At 28.4% G+C, this 19,829-nt stretch overlaps 2 protein-coding genes across 3 annotated transcripts; one reads left to right on the plus strand and one right to left on the minus strand.

Moving 5' to 3' along the window:
- Window positions 1–2,666: 2,666 nt before the first annotated feature.
- On the plus strand, window positions 2,667–12,258 carry LOC112591283. Of its 2 annotated transcripts, none has more exons than XM_025335045.1 (9): window positions 2,667–2,858; window positions 5,325–5,463; window positions 6,622–6,752; window positions 9,220–9,369; window positions 9,459–9,574; window positions 9,964–10,265; window positions 10,791–11,080; window positions 11,196–11,419; window positions 11,849–12,258. In XM_025335045.1, the coding sequence occupies exons 1-9, from the start codon at window positions 2,795–2,797 to the stop codon at window positions 12,140–12,142; spliced, it is 1,710 nt and encodes a 569-aa protein (XP_025190830.1). In that variant the 5' UTR covers window positions 2,667–2,794; the 3' UTR covers window positions 12,143–12,258. The 2 variants fall into 2 exon arrangements, with proteins under 2 accessions (XP_025190830.1, XP_025190831.1); XM_025335046.1 differs by lacking the exon at window positions 6,622–6,752 and adding an exon at window positions 7,243–7,355 and having other exon boundaries at window positions 2,668–2,858.
- A 5,663-nt stretch (window positions 12,259–17,921) lies between these two features.
- On the minus strand, window positions 17,922–19,816 carry LOC112591287. Its single transcript, XM_025335052.1, has 3 exons — window positions 19,690–19,816; window positions 18,269–18,446; window positions 17,922–18,203 (listed from the first exon to the last, which is right to left on the minus strand). The coding sequence occupies exons 1-3, from the start codon at window positions 19,797–19,799 to the stop codon at window positions 17,928–17,930; spliced, it is 564 nt and encodes a 187-aa protein (XP_025190837.1). The 5' UTR covers window positions 19,800–19,816; the 3' UTR covers window positions 17,922–17,927.
- Between the last annotated feature and the right edge of the window lie 13 nt (window positions 19,817–19,829).

Genomic DNA, 19,829 nt, shown 5'->3' on the forward strand with positions numbered 1-19,829 from the left:
ATGGGACGCAATAAGTGCCGACGTACACATTCGCTTAGTTACCCTCTTATCACAGTAAATGTGTGCCAAATCTGCTTTGTAGTCTTTGTACACTCATTTTTTCCAACCTTTCCACAGATATGATGGAGAGGCCTGTGACTCTAAATGAATATGAAGAATCGTATAAAGTATTCAACAAGTTTATAGCAGAGGATATAATATCCGTCAAAGATGGTGAAGAGCGTGTCAGACAACTTGTGAAATGACGGCTCTAATAGAGCTAGACACACTATACCGCTATCACGATATTGTCGGAGGTGCCATCAACTAAGTCTCTTCATCCCTTTTCCCAATGCACCACAGATGAAACGACGATTACGGCAGATCCACTTTTCTTTGTAAGAGACTCGTCCCATCTTTACTTTATTAAATCATACACTCATACGTATAAATATATTTTAGATGTAGACTCCGGATACTATAGATCACGTATTGTAATGATTTATGAAGATAATTTTGTATAATTCTCTTGTTATTGTTATGCAATAAATAATGTACTCCCACTGAGATGGAAGTAATATTACCGTGATTTCTGCCTCAGCCGTGATACTCCAAAACAAAAAATAAAATAATATCTCTATATTGTATAAAGTAACTAGTATTACATATTTATGCATGCTACACGTAGTTTATATACTTTTTATTTTATAATGTCAAAATGTGGTGTCTTTTTAAGGGTATCAAGTGCCCAAACGTTGTATGGATTTTGAATGTCAAACAAGTAAAATTTTTCGACCGTTTATCGTTGAAAGTTATAACTTATTATTTAACTATGGCTAATTATGCGTTATAACTAAATTTATGATTTTAAAGAAATATTTTACCTCAAAATATTTTTTTTATTTTAAATATATCAAATAAAATTGATCTATAATACAATTTTATCGGACCGCAGCAACTCATGATACATTGCAAATATTGGTAGTTAGACATCTGTACATAACTCTGTTTTATAAAATATATTTTATTTTTAATATTGACTAATATAATTATTACAAATATATTTATAAAATAACTAATTCATTTTTTTTAAATTTAATTGGGAATTTGGAATTAAAACTTTAAATATTAGGTATATACCTGCTCTAGTAGATAATATCATGTTATGTGTATATAAATATATATTCTGATTTTGTGTGGAATGGTAAACAGCCTTTGTTATTTTTAAAAAAGTCACCAGATATATAAATCATAAGTTTGTAGTTACAGTACTATTGTACTAAGTATACAATGTTGGGATTATACTATATGTTATATACTTGCATTATAAACTTTAAGTGGTATTTAAAGTACCTACCAATCAAGAACAGAATTAGATACGTGTAAGACATAAAATATATTGAATGCGTTTAAAAATACCTATCTATAGAAAAAATTAAAGTATATGAAATTGTATTTGCCATATTTTAAGGATTTGATTTTGTTTAAACGTGTTTATGGTTTCTTTTCTTTTTTTTAATATTGATCGGTATTGTAAGTACCGATATAATTTTGTTTTTAAAGTTTCACCGTGAGCATATTCGTTTTGAGCATCGTATCGAAAGACAACGGTACCTAAACGTTATCGAACTGCGCTGTTCTTTTATCCGTAAACTCGTTTTAATGGCCACGTCGTAAGTCCCGGCGCTCGGACTTTGAAAAAAATCGCTCCTCGCACGATAAGTAATTGAAATGCACCCGTCACACACCGTACATATTCTATACATTATTATTACGTTTTACTGCTGCAACAACACATCCAGGGATGTTCCCATACTATATATACGCCGTATACTTTCAAGATTTTTTTTCAATATTATGGATGTAATACGTATACTCTCAAGTCTCGATCGATTTGCGATTGTAACTCTCAAAATATTTTTACAAAATTATGAGTATACTCAAATCATATACAAAGGAAAAAACAAAAACATTTTTAATTAAGTAATTTTTCCATGTTTACGTTATTTACATATCTTAAATATTTATTTTAATATTTGAAAATATTGACGAAATAATATAAAGAGGATATTTAAAAAAATCATATTTAAAATTTTTCCATTTTAAATAACACGCTCTTTACCGGCCGGCTTTACTTTTATAAACCATGAGAAAATATTTTTATTATATTAAATGTTTATATTTTGGTATTCGATAACTTAGTATGCTCTCAAAAAAATTAATGGGAACACCACTGAACCCATCGCCGACCGTTTGTCTCGCAGTCGTTACAGGTGTGTAGGTATTTGTGTACACCGCGTCACTTGTAGCAGCAGCCGCAGCAGCAACAGCAGTAGCAACAGCAGTAGCAGTAGCAGCAGCAGCCCACCGCACGTCGAGGCAAGCGCCTACGCGCGATGGTACACCTACCCATACCTCCTAACGATAACAACAACAACACACGATCATAGGTACAGAGTGGTCAAGGCGTCGTCGTCGTGGTGAAAGTGCGCGCGTGCTGGTGGCGCATGCGCGCCCGAGACGGCGGCGTGCGAAACGCGTCCGGCGTATTCGCAGGAACGTCAGTGGCGGGGGAGGCGAAAAAGACCTCCCGTCAGCAGGAAAATCGGGCGCCGAGCTGCTTCCCCACCCGTCGACGAGCCCGTGTATTTATTATCACGGTGTGTACGTCGCGTCGCACGTATAATAACGTGACGCCGCCGCGGAGACGATTGGGGAAACGGCGAACAGATCGTGACGGGACCGAGGATATCTACCTATACAACCAGCAGTGTTGGTCTGCGCCGCTCATTACACGAACCCACACGCAGTAGCGATGACGGGAAAAGCTGCTCTGGCCGTCGTGCTCCTGATGTGCCTGTCGCAGGCCATCGACAACTGTAAGTATATTATAATATGCTCATAAATATAATATATGTGTACGCATGTTGTTATAAAATATATAATATATTATTATTAGACGACGACGACGACTGACGGTTCTATACGATAATAATGAGATACTTATGGGTACCAATATATGCAAATATCTATAAATATAATATACACGTTATCGTATGATATTCGATTTTTTGCGATCGCAATCCACAGAGAGAGTCCTTGTCGTCTGCGAGACGCTTATATTATTCGCCACTGTAACGTATTTATTGGTATTTACTTACGATGACGTGACGGACAATCGTATAACGCCTATGTACCTGTTAAACGTATAGTATAGGTTCACACTTCAAACGTGTTCAAAAATTTCTGTCCTAAATGCCCCAGCGACCATCGCGCCGTCATTCTTTCAGTAGGGCATTTTTCCAAGCACAAGACGCACATTTTCATTACTTTCTGACAAGTATATATTATTATGTAGTGTAGGAAGATCGTGCGTGCGAATTCTGTAGAAATATTGACTAAAAACTGTAGTCAGTCGTCAGACAGCGTGTGTCCACAGAAAATTATACATAATATTATCGTTTTCGATTCGTGACAAATAAAATCACTAGATGTAGTCTGATATTCATAATTATATTCTGACCTATGAAGAAAATTTAAAATGTTTTCGTATTAGTTAAGCGGTTTAAAAAGAAAGCAATTTGTGAGCGAAATAAAAGTAATAGAGTTCGTTGCTCTCGATAGTTTGTTACACAACTACGATTTATATATACCTGCATTACTATCAAATATATAGGTACACGAAGGCAGACATTGCGGAGTTATTCAAACTATTTGAACATTATTTATCGTACCTATATTATATACATCATTGATAAAAAGTTCTTATGTGCGATCCACTTTTATAATTTTTATCTATTTTCCCAAAATCAATGTCGAGTTTCATACATTCCATGTTATTATTAAAATATTATGTTGCCCGTGTGTCCTTGTGTTTGATTGTCTGTACATTTTCTCTATCTTAGTAATCTTAGTTGTCGTGATCACTTAATCCTCGGAATGACTGGACGTTGTAAACAGAGTCCCGTTAAAATTTCATTTTATTTTTTTGTAACGCGTTGAATTAATTAAACATGAATTTCTCGTGTAAGACCGCCGTAATAAGAGAGTAATTGTATACAGATATTAATTATATAAATCATTTTTCCATTTATGTCGTTTGCAATTAATTTGTACGGGGGTCAGTGCAAACCTGTCAGGTTTTTCCGCCTCATCGTTCGAGAAAGCGGTCCGACTCTAAAGTGTATCGATTTAATTTGTTTGTGTATCGAACACGAGATAATTTATCGCATTATATATATATATATAAATTTACTATAGCAGGTATATCAGAGAATATACGCATATCTGAGTGGGTCTATCTGGGCGCACGATTTGTATATGACGCGCGATTCGACCGATTATTTTCTCTTTTCGTCACCACTCGAACCTGCGCACATACGCCGGTGTACGACCAACGATTTCCAACGCCTTTTACTCGCGCGTCGCCTGAACAATGGGTGCCACGGCCATACTACGTGACTTGGCCGCTACACGTTCAATGAGCCCAACCTGCAGGCTCTACATAATATAGAACTGTACTATTATGTTGTTATGGTGTTTTGTTCTGAGAAATATAATGACACTCTTGTATATAAAACAGCTGAAACACAGAATATAATAATATGTCAAACACACCCACACGCACATACACACGCGCATTATTAATACACACGCATAATATAATGTTCACGTATAGGTACCTATATGGTACATTGTAAAGTATATAGGTATTATAATAATTGACAATTTGTCGGTACTCGGTATGTCTGTATGATATGATATATTATCATAGTAGAATTTATTATTGTGTTATCTATTCACCGCGTGTTATTGGCACTGACGCCAACGGCCAACCTTGATCGGACGACTCGAGTCTTGATCAATTATATTTTTTCTCGTTGCTATTTTTCGCTTCAAACAGCGTGTGTAGAAATGTCTTTGCACAACTAGGTACACGACATCACGTGGACGACTGTACGCAGATCTCCGTTCTGAAATTCGATAATAATAGCCAATTAATAGGTAAATACTGGCTGAACGGCCGTGCGCACCACCGTCGTGTTATGAGAAACTGCGGATTTTTGAACAGCTCGTGTTATGTTATCATGACGTCGTATTAGTATATGAGATATTTGCGGTATTTCGGTACGACAATCAATAAAGTCATTCTTGTTTATAGTGAAATCGTAACGTTAGCATTTCAAATAAACTTGGATCACCTGGAATTTTGAGTGGGGGAAAGTGTTTAAAACCTTAGTGTTTGATTTCGTTTAAATAGGATGACATTACGCGTATATATTAAATAAAATCCTACTTTTTTTGAAAATCAGTACAATAGGAACATTGAATTTCGTTTTATGCAGGCAATGGGTTTATAACGCCAAGAGAGAAACGTCAAGCTGATGAAGGCGACGAACAATCAGTTGATGAACTATGTAAAAACCGACCAGCTGATGAGTACTTTCGTTTAACGATCGAAGGTGACTGTAGAGACGTCGTAAGGTAAATATTCAAAATTATGATTAAAAGACATATAAATGGATCAAACCCGTGTCTAATAAATAATAACCAGGGCTTGCAAACGTTATATTTGACAAAAACCGATTGAGATTTGTAATGTAATTATAACGGAAAACGATAAACATAAATAGTTAAATAACACAAAACAAAACATAACGATTAACAAAATATATGATATATCATAAAACAAAACATAACGCAAAACGTTAAATATAGTATATCATTGATGAAATAATTAATTTCCAATTATTTAATAGCTATAATTTATAAAATATATTAAAAATTTTCATTTTGAATAACGATAAACGCAAAATTGAATAACTTTTAAATTCTGAATAACGATAAACTCAAAATTTGTATAACGTTTAAATTGTAAATAACATAAAACAAAATTGTTTTTCAAATGCAAGCCCTGATAATAATAGTATATATTATATGCTAATAAATTGTAATAGATAGACGTGTCAATCACTTATAACTTTATGTGTAATGTTGAAAACATTAAATAATATAAAAATTATTCATTTCGTTACATCATCGTATAACTACGACCGTACCCAGTGAACGTAAACTTTACTATGATGTTTTTACAACCGATTAACCTCAAAATATAGCGATATATGTACTGTAACATTATTGAAAATGTCTTTTAGTTTAAACAGCATACATGTTTTGCTTTAATATAATGTAAGTCATTTTTACGATAAAAAAAATATATAATATACATAAATATTATATAATAATAAAAACAAACAGTAATGCAAAGTTGCAAAGGTATTATAAATTCCAACTTTAATAAATACCCTAATTAATAATATCTACTTACACTATAATTATATACGAATTTAAATCAATTTCTTGAACTTAATTTGTTTTCACAAAATATATTTCTTCAACATCTGTGTACATTTTATCAAAACATATATACTGACTTTATACCGAACTACAAGACATATTATGTGATATATAATTCTTACTAAAATCAAACAATTAATAGTTTTGTAGGATAAATTTTTTATTTTTTTTTTTATGTTTGTAAATCCTACCAAACATTAATATTGTACGTTACACGTAGGCCGATTCAGTGCATGTCCGAAAACTTTGTATTTTTTTTATTGGTATGATTGATGCCCACAATAGGTGCGACCAAGCAGGCGAGAACGGCATTACCCGTCTCGCAGGCGTCCGATGCCCTCAAGGATTAGCTTTTGACATTGATCGTCAGACTTGCGATTGGAAAACTCGTGTGAAAAATTGTGACAAATTAGATAGTAAGTACGACGAACGGCCGGAGAAGGTGGTCTACGGGCTTTAAGCAATACACGTATCACTACTGTTGTTATTTGAACCAATATAAAACAAAATTCAATTTGCCCTGGTGCTAATCTTAAGTCTGCGCAGCTCGAAATACACATCCATACTATTTATATACTAAGGACACTACTACTTAGTATTATAATTGCCTCGAATATCATAAATATGCCTTTGCCCGTGTTCGTTGTTTTTACTAACAATACCTAACATAACCATCATAATATAAAGTCAATAGGAATATATATTTTTTTTTATAATATATAAAATAAATTTATTGGTGTCTTATTTACATGAACCTTACATGCATTGCATCTGTTTGTTTTGGCTAAAATTAATTAATTTTCAGCATACCATCGATTGAACATCATAAAAAAGTGAAATTAAGTTAAATTTGACAATGTCTTTTTTTTTAACATAAAAATAGCATGAACGCATTTTTTCCTTCAGGTGCACTAAAGCTGGTATAAAACAAATCACTTGTCCGTCTGGTTTGGCGTTCGACATAGATAAGCAGACGTGTGATTGGAAGGGTAAAGTCACCAACTGTAACCGTTTGGACAGTAAGTGGTGATATCACTGTTTAGAGGTGAAGGACGAGAGTGTGAACTGTACATTGCAAAAAAAAAAAAAAATATTAACATATTATAATATGTTATACCTACCTATTTATTCTATGTGAATGTATGTGGTTTACCAAAGAAAATTAGTTGAGTAGTTTTGATAGACCTGTGCGCCAAACACAGGTAGGCTTTTTTTTAATTAATCCCGGAATCGTGTATTTTTTCTTTTGTTTTTTAGAAGGTGCATGCAGCTTTTGTATACATAAATATTATATTTATATTTTTTTATTTTTTATTTTTTAAACAGTTTTAACATAAATCTCATCATTTATTGACTTTGCATGTGCTTTATAATTATTATTTAATTGCTTTTATAAATACCATATGACTAACACTAACATACGCTTATAGCTTGCTACATGAATCATGATTAATAATTAATTATATTCATTAAACATTTAAAAAGTTGCTCAATATTCAAATTTATTTTTACAGTATGACGGATATTACTTTTTTTTAAATAAATGTTGATATCAAAAGTTATTTATTAGTACAAAAAAATAAAGGTTCGCCCTTAAATATGAATATCAATTATATTTTTTATATACATATAATAAATTACTACAATTTTTTTAAATATTTTGAGACCACGATATTCAATCAAATATTCAAATCACGAATCTCGTGCATGTTTAAATGTGACTTACATTTTTATGCAACACATAGGCAGATACGCAATCACATAAATCCAGTTCCATTTAGTCAGCTAGAGAAAAAGTTAATTACTTATATTAAAAACGAGTTTTAAAAAATAAAACTAAACTTGAATCATCAAATCGATCGAAAGATTTAAAGTGTAGGTAAATCGATTTCTGGTTTTACAGACTTTGGTGTTTAATATTATTATGAGAATACATTATATATTATTCTTCGAAACGATAATTATTAACAGCACGAAGGTATGACAACAGAACAACCGGTCTGTAAATTGTATAAAAGCACATTATTCATTCACTTTCAATATTCCTGTTTACAAAACAAATTAATAATAAATTTAACAGCAATTAAAGTAGCAGTTAGACTAAGAATATAGTTACTTTCTTCAGTACCTTGTAAAAATATTAACTACCAATTTAAAATTGTTATAAAAATGTATAATATGATAAGATAATAACACATTTATACGTATCTACAGACTATGCAATATATTACAGTAAATAAAATTAAATTTGTAATGCTAGATTAGTGGTGGTTAGTACCCGTTGTAAAATACTCGGTTAGATATCTACTAAAATAAAAACTTATGTTTCATACTTTTATAAAATTAATGAAATGCTTTTAGCCTATAAAGAATGTTTTTGCGTAATCGTTAATCTATATTCCTGCTCTTGTTATAATTATTCTATTCATCGCTTTTTCTTAATTAGACATTTTACTATCTTAGTAATTACTAGCAATAATAATTACCTACTTCAGTTAAAATAATATTCAACGCCTTAAGATGTAATACTATGAAGTTATAGCTTGTACCTAATCTCAAGAACGAATGTAAAAATCAAGTAAAAAATAAGAAAGAATTTTTGTACATTTTCGATATCTCACTCAAGAAAAAATAAAGAATAATAAAATAAAATATGTTAAAAGCTAAAAGTTGAAAGTTGAAAAATGAAATTATGTTAACATTTATAACGAGATCGTTGTTGAAATAGATACGTTTCATAATGTTAATTTTAAAATCAAATCTAACTCAAAACATCAAACAATGAAGTCAACTCTTAAATAGAAAAAACATGTTCATTGGCGTTGAATATTATATGACATGAATAAAATGAAATTTGAAATCTATAACCTAGACTGTTTTCAGAACCCAGAAAAGCTTTACCAAATTTGAAAACAGACGAACCAGTATGTCCAAAAGACCAATTACAATGTGGTAGTGGTGAATGTATAAACAAAGATCTTTTCTGTAATGACAGATACGAATGCAATGACGAGTCTGACGAAAACGCTTGCAGTGAGTGTTATTGGTCGTAGTAATTATGCAACTGTAGAATTGTAACGTGACCGATTACCATTTACAATAATTTATATTCGTGACTTTAGGCGTGGAAACTGACCCGAACCGTGCGCCAGATTGTGATCCGAACCAATGTGTGCTGCCTGATTGTTTCTGCTCAGCTGACGGTACCAGAATACCCGGAGGATTGGAACCTAGTCAGGTATGTAACTGCAAAAATATAATATTGTTTACGAAATTCTCAAATGAATACTGATGTTTTTTTTTCAATTTTCCTTTTTTGGCTAATATTTTAATATCAAACACATTCAAGACATTATAACAAAATATTACCTACCTATATTAATATTTTTTTTTTTTTTTAACTTATTTGAGTCCACAGACATTTTTGTTTTTCTAAGAAACAATGTTAGAGAAATTTATAATAATTTATCATTTCTTGAATAAATAAAAATATTTATTTATCGTCAATATAAATCGATTTTAATTTATGTATCTTTTTAAATTAAAAAAAAAATTGAAAAAAACACATATAATTTAACATTGTTGAATATCGAATCGTATTTTAACATTTAACATAATCGTAAATAGGTACCTCAATTGATCACTATTACATTTAACGGTGCCGTTAATGTCGACAACATGGATTTGTACGAAGAGATTTTCAATAACGCGTTGCCCAACCGAATGAACCCTAACGGTTGTTCCATCAAAGGAACGTTCTTTGTGTCGCACAAGTACACCAATTATGCTTTCGTACAAGAATTGCATCGCAAAGGACACGAAATCGCCGTGTTCTCGTTGACACACAAAGACGATCCGAAGTACTGGACCGGTGGATCTTACGACGATTGGTTGGCCGAGATGGCCGGAGCTAGACTCATTACAGAAAGGTACCTACGCAATATTATTAAACACGTTTTTATGTTTAGTGCGCCCACTAAAATAATTAAGTGTAATATGAAACGGTTGTAACCACATTATCACTAATAGTGATAATAATTCATTATTCAATCAATAATCATTTATTTATTTTTACTACTGCAATCCAAATATTTTACTTAACTATATAGAATTTAGTATATGATAGTATAAAATTTCAGTAGGTAATCAAAATACCGGCCAAAACGTTTTGATACGCTTTGAGTCGTTCTTATAAATTTTTTAACCCCGGAATAAAAACTATTCGATTTCACAAGTGCGTTGAGCATTTCGCTTCTATGAAGTATGATAATGTGCGTTGAAAACATATGTCCATACACGTTACTCCTGAAGTTCTGAATTAAATTAATGTTAACCATACGTACACGCATAAAGGGTGTTTTTAATTGCTGATTAACTATATAATTTACTCGAATTTCGAAACGATGCCCCGCAATGGTAATTTAGTTATTTATTTACAAATCTCAAACCAACAGATTCGCTAACATCTCTGACGGTTCGATCGTCGGCATCCGCGCGCCATACCTGAGAGTCGGCGGCAACAAGCAGTTCCAGATGATGGAACATCAGTTCTTCGTGTACGACGCCTCCATCACCGCCTCCTTAGGCCGCGTTCCCATCTGGCCGTACACCCTGTTCTTCAGAATGCCACACAAGTGTAACGGTAACGCCCAGAACTGTCCTAGCCGAAGCCATCCGGTATGGGAAATGGTCATGAACGAGCTGGACAGACGTGACGATCCGACTTTCGACGAGTCTCTGCCAGGTTTGTGACCATAATATAAATTCAGTAAAAAAATAAACTCGATGTGACGCGTTTGTTCGCCCACCTCGACCCGAGCATGATATAATACGACTAATACGCTGTTGTGCTATTATAGGTTGTCACATGGTCGATTCCTGTTCGAACATCCAAACCGGCGAACAGTTCGGACGCTTGCTCAGACACAACTTCAACCGTCACTTCTCCACCAACCGTGCCCCGTTGGGATTACACTTCCACGCTTCGTGGTTGAAGAGCAAAAAAGAATTTAAAGATGAACTGATCAAGTTCATCGAAGAAATGTTGAAGAGAAACGACGTGTACTTCGTCAACATGTTACAAGTAAGTGTACCTACCTACTCGTTTATGCCTGCAGGCCGGGTAAATTAGAACACCGATAGGTTTAATAATAATTATGGTATTTCTACGACAACAACTAACGAACAATAATTATACAAAATCTCTAATGGTCAAACAAGTTTAATATGTAGGTACCTACCTAACTATATACGCACAAAAAAAAAATAATAAAATATCGCAAATAATTAATGACTTTAAATAACAGTTTTCGCTTAAATACAATAAGTTAATTATTATTATGCAAACGATAATTTGTTGTGTAGGTATAGGTGCGAATAAAATAGAAAACTATTTAGTTATTAGATATTACAGTGTTCATATATTATACTAGTCGACGCCGCCCGTAACACAAATTTCAGTGGAAAAAAAAATTTTAAAAATATTAATTCGTAATGATATTTTGCTTTAAAGGTTATTCAGTGGATGCAAACACCAACCGAACTGGACAACATGAGAGATTTCACAGAATGGAAAGACGAAAATAGCAAATGTGATGTCAAAGGACAACCGTTCTGCTCGCTATCAAATCCCTGCCCATTGACCACCAGAGAACTCCCAGGAGAGACGATCAGACTGTTCACCTGCATGGAATGTCCCAATTATTACCCATGGATTTTAGATCCCACTGGTGACGGATTCTCTACAAGAAGAAAGCGGAACGTTCACTTAAACTTCAAAAATAAAAACAAAAATCACTACGTCTAGTCACAGTTTTAACTTGAATGTCAGATAAAATAAAGACATCTCATTTGTGATTTTTTTCTGTTTCGTGCTCTACATTTCATTGTTTTTATATTCGATAGAAAGTAAAATTTGAATGTAAAAATAATATTCAAATAGTTATCATGAGTACAATATTATTATAAGTTTACTTAAATTATTTTATTCATTTTTTTTCTAATTTTGTATTTTTACATTTAATTTTGCTCATTTGAACAAATTTGTTGTATGTGTTTGAAATATTATATGATTTAATTTAATGAATATTAATATGATTGTAGGAAAAATACTTTGTAAAATACAGTAACATTTGAGCAATTTGAAAAAATTCATTGCACTTTATACATTTATATATATATATTATTGTATAATTAATTTTTAGAAGTGTCAATAAACTATTATTTTTGTTTTTACTTTTATATTTTGAAAATATTTTACAAACACAACTACTAATTAAGAGATAACTACGTAACTGTAACGTCTGTAACTGGTTTATAGTGTAACGACAAGAATCGAAATTTCAACCCATTCAAGTATTGAGAAATTTCACCAAAAAATAAATCATTTTACCTAGATATTGTTATAATTTATAAATTAAAATTATTATCTATTAATTAGTACATGATATACCTCAAAACAAAAAATGATCATGGGTGATTTTAAAATTTATATTTTTATTTTCATTTTTAATTGTTATTAGAATAATAATTAATGTTTGGGTTAGATAGTTAATAGGTACCTACTGGTTTCTAAATGTTTTCGGAGTTAAATAACCCTACTATAAATATCTATTAAATTTAAACCAATCATCACAAATGCATACGGGCCATACGCCCATACGGCAATGCATCTATACAATTTATCTTTTGATCGAAGTAAGCTAATAATATTTATAGGAACTATAAAATATTAATATCATACCTAAGTATTTAGTGAAATTTTCGATCAATTTATAATTATATAGGTGCACGTACTCATATTAAAATGTTAGCCCTTTTAATAATATTGTACTCGATTTCCATCAATTGAAACATGGGTAAATGTACATCTAACTATCTAAAGTTTGAAATTATTGATAATTTTTTTGTGGAAAAAAAGTCACATTTAGCCATGCCTTGGCCTACAATCTATTATAGATTAGTCTATTTGTAATTGCTTTAGTACCTATATAATTAGTATAGTTTCCTAAAACGCGACGAAAAATTACCAACAAAGAAACACCATCAAAAAAGCATATTACAAATTTAGCAAATGTATCATTAGATACTCAATTTTTTTTTAAATTCAATAACTATATCCATTAACATTGCTAAGCTGCTTCAACAATTATAATGAATATTAAATAATAATAAATAATAGTACCTATATAGGTAGGTATATACCTAGGTACTTGAATTATAATACGTATAATCTAAATGGACATGAGCTTTCTTTTATCTATCCGTATTTTTTTACTATTATCCAAATTAAATAGGTAAAAACAAAAAAAAAAACTCCATATACAACGTACTAAAAGTATAAATATTTTACCAATTATATTAACTATAAACCATTAATTCGATCAAAAATTTCTGAAAATCTATTTGATCTTGTCTTGAAATTATTTGACATCGACATACTAACATAAAAAAATTTAAAAATTTAAATAATTATTATATTCAAAATTTAAAAATATAATTTTGGAAGGTTTAGAAGTTCAATTTGTTTTAAAGTTCGTTTTTAAATAAACCTCATGGTTATAACTTATAACGAATTCAAATACATTTTTAGACGTTCAATCAAATTAATAGGATAGGCGCCTAGTTGTTACAAATATATATTGACTAAATAATAAGGTAGATCAATTTTAGATATCTTTCATGACTATAGGCAATAGTCAAATGTATAACTTATTTTTACAAAATTGTATTAATATGTTACAATAGGTATGTTTAATCGTATATAATTTCAATAGGTATATTATGATTAACTAGGTAGTACCTAGGTACCAAAAAGTCACATATTATCAGATGAAAAAAAAATACAATTAATAACGTTCTAATTAGTATAAACATAAATTTTAATTTTAATTAAACGATTTACCTAACGGAATTAACTAATAGTCTTATAGGTGCCAAATTTAAGTTTAAAAAAATCAATTCACTTTTTCTTCGGATACAAAGCATGTTCATAAAGTAACTACTTATGGGGATCGCAGAACAGATATAATATACCTATGCGAGTGGAATTAAAAATTATGTAGTAATACAATTGGCCACAGTCATTTGACTATTAGGTTATACTTAAACACTCATATAAAAAAATAGATTTTAAATAGCAACAGATAATGCGAAACTAGCTGTCATAGGATAGATGAGCCTGTAAAAAAAATAACAAAATTCTATACACAAATCCAACTGGTTACTTTATGCCAAAGAATAGGAATCATTCTATTACAGTGTAAAAATTCTTATATAAAATAAGTCATAATATTAGCCATTAGGACAAGATTTAGATAAAAATCATAATTATTGAATTTTTTATAATTTATAAGACAACACTAAATTAATAAAAATTATTATATACATTTAAATATTATGTGTGCATAATAACCATTATGTTTATTTCAATAATTATTATTATTAGTTTACTATCTCTTCCATAAACATATTTGTTATTGTATGTATATTATTATTACTATTACTACTATTATTACCATATTATTACTAATATTATTCTCATAATTGTACTTGTAACCCGTTTAATATTAAATAAATAAATAAATAGTTTTTATATGAATAATTAATTTGATTTTTAGTACATAAATAATGATCTGATGATTATAATAATTAAACATTCTTTTTAAATAAATTATTTTAAATATTGTTCTGTTTATACCAGACTTTTTTCAAGGACTATTTTACTACCAAATTTTTCCCAAGATTTGTTTATTGTTATATTGATACCTAGTTATTTGATAATAATATTTAAAAAATATAAAGAATGGCATCAACTAGATAAAGCTAAACCTTAAAAAATTAAAAAATAATATTTTTTTAAGCTTTTTATCCAAATTATTATTTAGTATTTAGTTATTTTTAAAATGAAGATAATACTTTAACTAAATTAATTGTTCATTTTAATAACTTGGCATTTTCAATTAACTTGAGGTGAACAATAATTGTAGATAAGTATGTTAAACTAAATTAATATTACTTAAATCTTATGACATTTTTTTACATTAAATTTATTTAATATTTTTCTTTATTTTAACTTTAAACTTTAAATTTATAGAGTTAAATCAACTATTTGGAGACTATACAAATTGTAACTTAACATTTTAAACATTGACTTGACTAACTCATGTGGATTTTTCATAAGCTTTCCTACCTTTAGAAATACTAACATTATTGACTTATTAGATTACCAACAATATTAATTTTATACAATTTACAAACATGGTTTTTTTAGAAAACAAATATTTTTCATTTGATCTACACAACCTAACTTAATCTAAGTATAGCAACAATCAACAAGCCTCTCTCTTATAATTTAACAAAATATGTAGTATTGTTACCTAATACAATACCTAATAAAATACAATTAATTATTGAATAAATTGGTACTTATTCTATGTAATGCATATTCTGTAATACTTGAGTACTTTTTACTAGACATAGTTTACTTTTATAGTGTTAATTTATTTATTCCCTATTCATTAATTATCTATTTTGTCTATTGTTCTTAACTTAAACCAATATTTGAAAATTATAAATCATAAATAAAAACATAGAATTGTAAATATAAAAATTATTGTGATAAAAATAAGGTTTTTGATGAATTTTAAAATAAATTCAAATTAGTTTTTATTAATTTATTAATGTATAGATAGGTAATTTTTATTTAGTAAATAATTATTATTATTATTTATAAAATCTTCAAAATTAAATAGATTATTTGTCTGTTTCAATAATGAAGATTAAAAAAGTAAAAAAATGATCATAAAACAGCAATCAAGACACAAAAAAAGTAAATTTTCTAAAATATAATAAGTAGTAATTACCTAAATAATAAAAATAAAATAAGTTTTTAAAAGTTATGTAATATAGGCGGGTATCATACAATAGATTGTTCAATTAATTCTATATTTATTTTTTTTTTTTCATAATTTTTAGGTCGAAATAAGTATGTTAAGATCATTATTTTTAATTTAATCAAAGTAAAGATATTTGAACTTAAAAATCATTTTAAAAACACATCAATAATGACATTAAAAAAAAAAAATTTATATATACAAAAATATAACTTTTTCTACTAATTTATCATGTGAACAACTTTACCAAAAATATAATGAAAATTTTGTAAGTCTATATAATTAAAACTTTAAGAATATACAATCCATATATTAAGTTCTGAAGAATTCTAAAATTAAATAAATTATATGCATCTTTTTTTAATTTATATTCCCATAAAGTCATTACACATAAGGTAAGTATTGTGTAAATGATTTATTCCAATGTAGTTCTACCATTGAAAAAAAAATCATTTCATAAAATTTACTTTTAATAATTTAACTTGTTGCATTCTAAAACAAATTTCTAGTCTAAAAGCAAAAGAAAAATGTTCTCAGTGTCAATAAAATAATTAATATCTAATGCATTCATTCACAAATCACCAATGCTTAATTAACATTTTATTTTTCAATCAAATTACTTATGAGTTATGGCATTTATGGTCACCCAAGTAGAATATAAGAGTACTTTATAAATACTTAAATTAATAAAATAAAATATTTAAGAAATTTAGGTGGGTACAATTATTTCTTACTATACCTAGCAGAGTAAAGAGGAATTTTATTTAAACATTTTTTGAAATATGTTTAGTAAAATAAATGTATTTTTATTAAGTTACAAAACACAGATATTTACAAAACTATTTGCTTGGGTATAACAAATACAAATATTTTAATTTAGAAAACTATTTAACCTATTTTTTTATTTTATTTTTTATTAAGTATTTGTGTTTCTTCTTCTCAGTAATACAAACGATTTTACATTTGATTTTAAATACTATTGTAGTATTTATTTGTAATACAAAAACATATAACAATGTAAATTATCTACAAAGAAAAATAAATATTTTAAAACATAAATACTTTATGATATCAATTAAAATTTTAAAAATAATCTATTATTGGAAAATAAGAAATATACATCGATCAGCAACTGTAATCAAAATCATAAGTGGTATTTTATTATCTCTAGAATTTTTTTTGATAGTCCAAAAAAACTAATTTACCTACATTTAAAATATATTTAGAAATTTCAACAAGAAACTATCACTAATGATATCATAACTATCAATTATATACAATTTTCCAATAGTTATACTATAGGAAGAAGGTAACTAACTTTAGATATATAGATCTAAAATATCTGTAAAAGTGCCTTCACTGGAAGGTATCTTTAATCCTTCCTTCATGCCATAATTATCAAATTCATCAATTTCACTTATTGTTCAAAATGTATGTAACAGATTGTGGAAATAAAAATTAAGTAAATAAAAAAAAGATCTAAAATATAGACCCTTATTTAAGTACAAGTAAAAAAAAAAAAGGTATTGTTTAGGAGTTCACCTAAATAAATTACATAATAAATAATATAAATTAATTTTGAATTTTTAACTAAAAATTTAGCCAATATTTTTAAAAGTGTTATATATCATGATTTATGTTATTAAAATAAACTACTAGACGTTTTAATTACGTAAAAGATTTTATTTGTAATCATTATCATAAGTTCATTGTTATGTTTTTTTTTTTTTTTGGTATGTTCTTATTTAAATTCTTAAAAACTAATGGGTTTAAGCCAGCATACAAGGTTCTCTTTTTTTTCTTTGGTTTTTTTTCAACCTTTGTTTCAACTTTTTCTTTGGTTTTTGATGTTATGTCAATGCTTTCATTTAGAGTTGAAACTTTTGGCAATTTTTCCGTAGCTTTTTCATTTGATATTTTATTCTTCTTATACACTGAACGGGTTTTATTTAAACACACCAAACATTTCATTATCTAAAACAATTATTTAATAAATCAATATATTATTGTTATAATAAATCATATTTATCAAATTTTACCATATTAAATGCTGTAGAATGTTTCTTATGAATTTTGCCATTTTTATATTTTCGCTTTGGAAGAGTTTTTAAAACAAAATTGCCATACTTCCAAGGTGTTAAACAATATTGACAACAATTTTCTGTGTACATAGATTTGATTTCATCTAGTTGACTGTTCTGATTGTGCTGAGAACATCTAAAAAAAAATGAAGTTAAAGCTTATATTAATGAAGGGAACAGGTAACTATTGAATAAAAATGCATTTTATAATTAACTTTCTTTAACATAAAATAATTTTTTAAATATTTCTATTAATTGTAACAAAGTTGCTTTTACATATAATTGAGTTATTTTTGGTAAGTTGTATTTATTATTGAATAAATCAGTATTTGTAAAATATAGTTTTATTTTTATTTTGAGTAGTTGTACTATGTGTTTTAAAATTAATTTCATATGGATCTCCCCAGGCAGATATTTCATGAAAGTAATAATGTAATATTAGTGTTGTTAACATAGCACTTGCAACACTTTAGGTGTTACAAAAGAATTGTTTTGCAATATATTGTCTTGAATATATTCAAGCTTGTATGTTTGTACATAGATATAAGTAAATAATATTTTATTTAATGTATTATTAATGTATTCATACTATGATAGGTTAACATGTTTAATATTATTTATACATAGTTCTGAATTAGTTTTAGCTTTTAGATGAATATTTTATAAAAGAACACTGATAATGTTCTTACTTTTAAATTTTATAATACTTCAATTCACTCTAATATTAAAGCTAATAATACAAAACTGCTAAATCGAAATATTGGTATGTTAGTAAGACAGAAACAACGCATGCGAGTATAACGTCCTCAAAGGTTTTTTACTACAAAGTTAATTCACAAGACTTGTAAATTTGTAAAATATTATTACAAAATCTATCTATTGAGAGAAATTATTAATACCAATATTTATAAAATTTGAATTTAATACTATCAAATCAAGTTTCTTCACGACATTTTTTTTTAATATAAATTTTAATTTAAACTTAAATTAATGGAATTTACTAGTATTAAGTCTCTAACAAATGCTAAAATACTAACAAATTCTTTTAAAAGTATCTACTAATTAAAATTTGTATAACTATGTATCAAATCTCAAAACATGTTTTGTATTAACTATAAACAGATATCAGAAAAAAAATTAGATGAAATAGAAATATGTATTTAAACTATGTTTATCCAATTTAAGAATCAAACAATAAATATGCGAATAAACAATTTCTTTCAAACTATTAATATTTTTGGCACAAAATGTATTAAACCTAGCATTACATTACCTATACCGACAGAATTTTTATTACGTTGTTTAATAGTTATCTAGTGAAGAATTTTCAGATTGCTATAAGTTATACTTAATATTATTATTTTTGAGACGATACTTACAAAATAGAAACCCTAAAGGGAGCCAAAGCTTTTTGATCGTTGTGCAGTTGCTTACTCAACAAATTCATATACTTGGAAATATAATCTGAAGTCATCATTTTTGTGTCCATAACGTTGGATTCACATCAACCGTCTTCGTG

Source organism: Melanaphis sacchari, unplaced genomic scaffold, assembly GCF_002803265.2.
Source record: "Melanaphis sacchari strain LSU unplaced genomic scaffold, SCAv2.0 Contig130_pilon_pilon, whole genome shotgun sequence".
NCBI lineage: Eukaryota > Metazoa > Arthropoda > Insecta > Hemiptera > Aphididae > Melanaphis > Melanaphis sacchari.

Coding starts and splice junctions, on each gene's coding strand:
- LOC112591283 (XM_025335045.1), top strand. CDS start 2,795: ATGACGGGAAAAGCTGCTCTGGCCGTCGTGCTCCTGATGTGCCTGTCG. Junction 5,464..6,621: donor GACTGTAGAGACGTCGTAAG/GTAAATATTCAA, acceptor TGCCCACAATAG/GTGCGACCAAGCAGGCGAGA. Junction 6,753..9,219: donor AAATTGTGACAAATTAGATA/GTAAGTACGACG, acceptor GACTGTTTTCAG/AACCCAGAAAAGCTTTACCA.
- LOC112591287 (XM_025335052.1), bottom strand. CDS start 19,799: ATGGACACAAAAATGATGACTTCAGATTATATTTCCAAGTATATGAAT. Junction 18,447..19,689: donor CCCTTTAGGGTTTCTATTTT/GTAAGTATCGTC, acceptor ATTTTTTTTTAG/ATGTTCTCAGCACAATCAGA. Junction 18,204..18,268: donor ATTCTACAGCATTTAATATG/GTAAAATTTGAT, acceptor TAATTGTTTTAG/ATAATGAAATGTTTGGTGTG.